This window comes from Zeus faber (genome assembly GCF_960531495.2).
Source record: "Zeus faber genome assembly, chromosome: 11".
Taxonomy (NCBI): domain Eukaryota; kingdom Metazoa; phylum Chordata; class Actinopteri; order Zeiformes; family Zeidae; genus Zeus; species Zeus faber.
The window spans coordinates 22,076,257-22,083,690 of NC_137205.1; the positions used below are offsets into that span (position 1 = coordinate 22,076,257).

Genomic DNA, 7,434 nt, shown 5'->3' on the forward strand with positions numbered 1-7,434 from the left:
TGAGTGAAAGACTCAAACCTGTCTCTATACCGTCCCGATCGGCCCGGTCACGATCCAATCGAACACGTTTGATTTTATCGAGGCCGGTCTTTCCAAAACCCTTTGGTGTGTGTGTGTGTGCACGTCAAAGCCTCAAATCGCAACGTCAACTTTCAACAGCCAATGAGATCGTGCGCCTGCACGATGGCGAAGCCAAAGAAAGCGTCGAGTGTGGACTTGTGCAATGGAGGAGCCACTGATGGAACAGTGTCGATCGGGAGGGTCTGATTGGTGCAGAATGTCATCGCTGCACAAACAACCGCAGAAGCGAGCTGTACGGCAGCCATGTTTGTTTTGGCGTCAAAGTATCGCGGGATACTCCGCCTCCCGCAGGATACGTTCTCGCAAGTGTCGGAGTGCCACAAAACTCAGTTGGTCTGTCCTCCGTCTTGAGATATTTGCGCCTCGAAGACAACAGTTACGTCATGATACTGTACATCTTTTCATTGTCGTTCACAATTGGGGGAAAATAAATCACGTAATGTGGCCGCAGCTTGAGGCGGTGACAGCTTATCTAACTTATCATCAGGCTGTTATTTTGGAGGCTGCGGACTACTGTCCCGTCGAGACAAAAACAACATTTCACACGTATTTGTCCGTATGCTGTGCTTGTCCTCTTCATAGGCGATCATAAGTTTCTGTGTCTTTGACGTCGCAATCATTTTCCCATTTGTATCTTTGTCTTCATGCACCTCCACAGTACACACCAGGTAAGGTTGCACTTATTCCCCACTGTTCCTCCCATCCCTTTGTTCAGAGTCCAAACAAATCCGCGTTCATAACCAATGTCACGATTCCATCGTTTTTGGGTTAGAATAGTCTAGTTGTAGAATGTTCTCAGTGGGTCTGTGGTAGACGTAGAGTCCTGTGGTCTCCCGGTGTTGTTGCCGTTCCAGGCTGTTATTCATGAAGGAAACCACACAGAGACGACCGGCATTGTGAGAATGAATGGCAAGAATCGCTCGTACAACATCTGAATCTGCTTGACTTGCGGGTCCAAGGGAGGGGTTGGTCTCTTGGAATGGCTCCAGTGGGCTTGATGATTGACCTCATTGGCAAGTCCGCTCTGTTTCTCCCAACACTCTGTGTACAGTACATCATATCTATTGGACGGGGATCATCTGAAAGTTGTTAAGAGCGTTGCAAATGGGCCCACAGCTTTTTCCTCTAGGAGAGAGGGAGGGGGAGAGGGGGGGGGGAGAGAGAGAGAGAGAGATTATAGAGTCATCTCACTCTCCCCTCCACGAAGCTTGGAACTTGGATCTCAAGCCCTAACCACCCCATACAATATGGCTTTATTTATTGACATCAAAGCCCCCCCCACTCGGGACTTCCCTTTATGCTGCGGTCCCTCTGAAACCCCAGATGTAGCACTGGGGTTACTAATACTCTCGCCCTAGTCCATCGCTTATGGAGTGATTAGATTCCCGGCTCGTCTGATTACGTTTCAGATATGTTTATGTTTCGCCCAAAGCCTTTATTTTGAAAAGCACAGATTTCTTATTGGAACGAAATTCCCTTTTCACGTCCGCTCCAAAGCTCTTCAAACACGATCTGGCACTGTTTATACTGAGGAGCATGAAGTATAACATTGGTTCATACTTTTGATGTTTAGTTTACCCCCCCCCAAAAAAAACCCCTTTTTCTCTTGTTTAGAGCTGTATGAGCAAGACTTTGAGGGCCAGAAAACGATCTACTGGGAGGTGAAATACCCCTTCCCCATGTCAAACAGGGACGTATCCTTTTCTGACGAGAATTCAGTGCTGCTGATGTGACACGATGGCCTATGTGTAGCCGCATTCAGGGCGCAGTGTACTGTGTCCCAAAATGTCTCATTCGCCGGTGAGGTCACAATGTTCCCAGTGATTTGGGCGGGGTAAGCAATCCTGAAGGTGTGGGCTCCGGTGGGACCAAGCGATCTGAAAGAATTATAGTTAAAATGACAGGGAAGTTTACGCAATGTTGATATTCGGTATACTGTCTATTATGATTATATGCTTATAAATTCCCACACTACGCTTATAAAGTCCCATGTTTTGTCGTCCATATACCGTAGGTCGGTCACAAAGCTTTTTTATTTTTCCGAACAGAGCTCCCCCTAATATTTCTGACCTGACATAACTGAGATTTTCCATTTTGTTTATTTACTTTATCTATCTATCTATCTATCTATCTATCTGTCTATCTGTCTGTCTGTCTATCTGTCTATCTATCTGTCTATCTGTCTATCTATCTATTAACTTATGTGCTGTCATCGTCTTTCATTTAGATTGCAACATTCTTTACCCTTATCTTGATTCTGTGATGATACATCACTAAAAGGCCATAAAGGGCGGTATCAAGTTCGTCCCCCGTGCTCTAGGCTGCAGATCCTCTCCCCTGGTCTTCCCTGACACCTCGTTGCTCAGTACGTGTACGTGAGGGAGCGCCGGGACCTCAGCGTGGGGGACGGTCGGAAGGTCTGGGTCGTCCTGGCGCGGAGCTCTCCGGACGCCCCCTGTGCAGAGAAGAGCGGGGTCATCCGGGTGAAGGACTACAAGCAGAGTCTGGCCATAGAGACGGACGGCGGCAGCGGCTTGAAAGGTAAGGCGGCCGCGTTCTGAAACGGAGCCCCCCCCCCCCCGTTTCCGAACGCGGGGGGTCAGGACCCTCCGGATCGGGCTCCTCAAACCTTCTGTTGTAATTTCTACGTATCGTCACAAGATGGCGCCACTGGCAAGTGTGAGGCGTACGAGAGGATTCAACCAGAGGAGGCGGAGAGAAGTGGTTTCCCGTCGCAGCAGTCATTATTAGGAGATCGGGGTCATTATTCCTAAGTAACTGACCGCTGGTTGCCGCTAACAACCAACCGGAATTGAGTATGAGCTACAGTGTAATTACGTAATTTTAAATTAACCTTTTACTTTTCGGATGGCACTCTTTGTATTCCCACAATGAAACAGACCTTATTTGATTTTCACTTTTGATGGGGTTTTTTTTGTAGCAGCAGCAAAAGCGCATCGCCTCCTGGCGACCAGCGTACTATCCAGTACAGAGCACCCAGCATTGGAGAATCCGTTTGGCCTCGCTGTGTCATGTTATTTACATGTATGTGATGTTTTACATCCTTCAAAGCTGCGTACGGTGACTTGTGGCAAGCTGTAATACAAGCAACTCGAAAAGAAATGCTGATCATAGCCGTTCATCAACATTGTTCTGAGCTTGCTGAGTTGACTGGTGAGTGAGCTCATCCCAAAGCCTGGAAGCCAAAGAGGGAAATAACAGCGAGCTTTTAGAACGCTGATAGTTACGAGGTAAAAGATTGTAGCTGGCATGCTTCACACGCTGCCCTCGTTGAAGTTACTTCAGTGGAAATACCCCCCTAAAAAAAAGACTTGCATGAAGAAGAATTCACATTTTCTGTGTTTCAGTTTTCATGAATTACTTTGACAATCCGGGCGGCATGATCCCAACCTGGCTGGTGAACTGGGCAGCCAAGGTATGTGCATTCGTCTGACTCCAACGAATGTGAATGATGTGCTGTCGTTTTTGGAAATAACTCAGCTGTGTCATTTTTATATTTAGATTTATTTATAATTGTAATGAATGGGAAGAATGTATTGTGATTATTATATTGTTATAATTGTTATAATATTTTAATTGTTATTTATTTATATTCTTTTATATATTACATATTTTTTATGTACCTCAATGCACTTGCATGAATCGAGTCACAGCCAAAATTGATTTATGTATATTGCGGTACATTCTGAGTAAAGTAAGTGGATTATAACAAAGCTATCTCCATTTTCTTCCCCCGTCATAATATGTACATGTCCAAGACTGGTTTTCTCCTCTAAATGTTTTTGAACTTTCATATGGGTTCACTCCCAGGCCCAGGAGCGCTCGCTCTTCACGGCTTTCTGGGATTATTGCGAGCAGATGTCTTGCCTGGTGATGTCAATAGTTTCCTGCCTTTGTTGACCCATCTGGGTGTGTCTTTCTCTGCGTATCGGAGTGTGACGCTCATTGACGTCGGTGTTCCGTGTGTCTCAACAGAGTGGAGTCCCAGCCTTCCTCACGGACATGCAGAAGGCCTGCAGAAAATACTCAGACTACTGTCAGAAGAAATGATGCCCCTCGTAGGATGTTCCATCTTCTTTCCTTGGGCATTAAAATAAAAACAAAAAAGTACTTTAAATTAAAGGCGACCTATTATGCTCCTTTTCAACAAATTAATATAGGTCTCTGAGGTCCCCCAAAACATGTCTTTGAAGTTTTTTGCTCAAAATACCACTCGGGTTATGCATTCTAACCATTCTAACATGCCTCGAAACCATCATTTTGTTGTATTTAATCCGTAAACTTTTACTGATTTCACCGTATCAGTCCACCAAAATGTGTTTCTGAACAAATTTGAGGTGAGAAATAAGCAATCCAGTTGCTGATTCTTCACTCATATTAGATCAACAAGGCCTCATTTAAAAGGTAGTTATGACTTTGGTTGCAGTGCTTATAGATTGTGGGGGACACCGCACGAAGGGATTTTTTGTTTCACGTAAATGTCGGGAAAGGAAATAAATACATCTACAAAAAAAACCCCATTTATTTTTATTTATGCGTTCTGTTTTGGAGTGTAGCGGATCATGCGGCGCAGCCCACAGTCTATGTAACGCATACTATATATTTCTTTTTCAGAAAGAAACACACATAATTTAAATACTAACATTTTCTCTCGTCGGCATTTTCTTCACTGACACCTGGTATTAATTCCTTGTTCTTTTAAAAGGATTTGTGCTGGTCTGTAAGCCAACAGAGGAGTTCAGAGCGGCACTTTATATTCCCTAGCCGTGGGTGGAGTTACTTCGATGGGGGATGGGGGGCAGCTCTGATTCTAATGCGGGCCGAGTGACATAGGAAGGGATGCCAAATCCGAACGGCTTGTTGGATCTCATGTTTTCTGACGAAGGCTAGCCCAAACTGACTGGGTTGCCTTATTTCACAGTGTGTGTGTGTGTGTTAGTAGGCCCATCAGAGACCCAAATGTATGCACACAAGCACTGAAAAAGTGAGTTTTGCATAATAGGCCCCCTTTAACTTGAGGTTTTGGGGGATTTATTATTTTTATTTTTTTTCCCAGACTTTGAGAATTATAGCATATTATATTTCTACACTTGGTAGGAGGGGGTTAACTTGTAGCCCGAAAGTGCTTGTGTGTCTTTAATACTGTGTCATTTTGTCCAATCAGCTAGGCCATTGTCTTCTGTATGCAATTAACCTCATGCCCCTGAATTTTATTCCTTTTGAAGTGCGTTATGGATGAATAATAGCCTTTTATATGAACTAATTAATGAACTTACAAGCCAGTGAGCAGTCGGCGCAGCTTGTCCATGGAAAAATATGATACGTCAAAGGTTGCCAGTTGTGGGACATATTGCATGCCGAGAGCTGCTTTCAGCGAATAAGGTCTTTATTGTGTTTTAGGACAGTCACGCTCCATTTATCTTCAAATAAAATCCAGTTAAGAGGCAATCAGGTCCTGCTTTGTTGATATAATGTGGAAATGGGATTTCACATGCTTTAGTAATCTACAATCTAAATTCACTGGGATGGGTAAATCAAATGGAAGGGCAAATCAAAGCATGTTTTCTATTGTACAACTTTTGGATCCATAATTGTTGGGAAATGTTGATATAATTCAATACTGATTTTAATTCATTTTAATTTGAGTTTATTTTATAAATTTGCCATTCATTGGGTGTTACGAAAAAGGACCACTACGATACAAAACTGACATAAAAGCAAATGGTGGGACAAATGTGTTAAAACAAATGATATTTTCGATGTTTTCATGCAGGTAGCTGATCACAGCATATTGTCAATGTTTGATTTTGCACTGAAATTGCGTTATTGTCCACGACACTAAGATTGACTTGTGGTGCTTTCTGGGAATTCTTAACTAATGGTGCTCTGAACTGTGTTTTAATACAAAAATCACATTGCTACAGCCGGACAGCAGAAACAATCATTTTTACTGGAATTATTCTGAGGTAATGACCAACCTGATTTTTATTTTATTTTATTTTTAAGGTATTGTTGAAAATCACTTTAAACGAATATTGATTCTTTAACGATCAAATTTATGTTCAATTATGGTTTAATTATTCTGAATGTATCCTGAGGAGCTGAAACACATTTTATGACAAACATCCAGAACTCCTTTGGTTATCTTAACTTTACATCATTACCTATTACTGTGTAATAGAACTTAATAGACCTCCTCATGTGAGGCTCAATTTTGTCTTTCCCTGTTTTTCTTTTCAAAGGAAGCATTTTGTCTCCTTGCTTTCCCTGCCTGTTCTTACCTGGAAAGTGCATTTTCATTAATGTAAACCATTGAATGCAAATGACTTGGAGTTGCATGTTGAATATGAAGGCTGCTATGCAAATAAAGATTCTTATTGAAGATCATTATTACTCCAGAGCCTGCTGTGATCCAACACGCATTGTCGTTGCTGTTGCTATGATTCATCAACGTGGTCACATGGGGATTGCTTCTGATGAATTCTGGAATAACATCCTTTAATGTCAGTCTTACCCACGTAAGCTGTCAAAACCAAATCAATAGCAATAGTATTGCTGAGGTTGTATTATTACAATAAAGTGTATTATCACCCCAACATGGGGTGAGTTAAAAAAAAAAAAAAATAATAATAATAATCAAGTTGATCAATCATATGTCCACTTTGGCTTTACTGGCATATCATCAAATTATTCTCAGTGTAATTTATTGAGATTGTTATTAACTGAATTGGAGCGTGCAGTTAATGAATCTCTTTGGCTGAATGACTTACCTACGATGGCTTTAAGGTTTAATGAAAGTAAAGTTTAATCTTATACTCCACTTTTCTTTACAAACAGACAAGCGACAGAGAATAGAAACAATGGGAAATAAACCGAAACAAACAGATTGGGCATAAAAACAACAACTCTTCATCTAGCTCGAACACGTCGGCCGCCCGCGCGCTTGTTTACACCGAAACCATAGCAACGGCCGCGAAGCATCATGGGAAATGAAGTCTTGTTTTACTCCTATCCAAAGGCTCACAAACGTTATTTCACAGAAAGTTGAAACATTCGCAACTGACGCCACTTGCAGCGTCTAAAAAGAATGGAGGAGACCCCCCCCTCCTCCGACATTCTGCGTTGTGCAATAACGTAGTTGTCGTCGAAAGAAAGAAAATAATTTGATGGGAAAAGGGAAATGAGGACGCTTACTTCCGGAACACCAAGCCCCGCCCACTTCACAGCGCTACAGTTCGGCGAATGGAGAGAGGTGTGACTCGCGCCATTTTTTTTTTTTTTTATCGCCATGTCAAACCGGACAACTGTTCCAATTTTGACAGTGGCCAAACG

The 7,434-nt window shown here is 42.6% G+C and overlaps 1 protein-coding gene across 1 annotated transcript in view; it reads left to right on the top strand.

Annotated features, from left to right (window-relative positions):
* pctp (phosphatidylcholine transfer protein) overlaps positions 1-6,489 on the top strand; it is a 9,223-nt gene extending 2,734 nt beyond the window's left edge. The window contains exons 3-6 of the mRNA XM_080009889.1: positions 1,696-1,775; positions 2,448-2,622; positions 3,450-3,517; positions 4,078-6,489. Coding sequence (XP_079866015.1) covers positions 1,696-1,775; positions 2,448-2,622; positions 3,450-3,517; positions 4,078-4,152 — 398 coding nt within the window. The 3' untranslated portion in view covers positions 4,153-6,489. The remainder of the gene's footprint in view (positions 1-1,695; positions 1,776-2,447; positions 2,623-3,449; positions 3,518-4,077) is intronic.
* Positions 6,490-7,434: the final 945 nt, after the last annotated feature.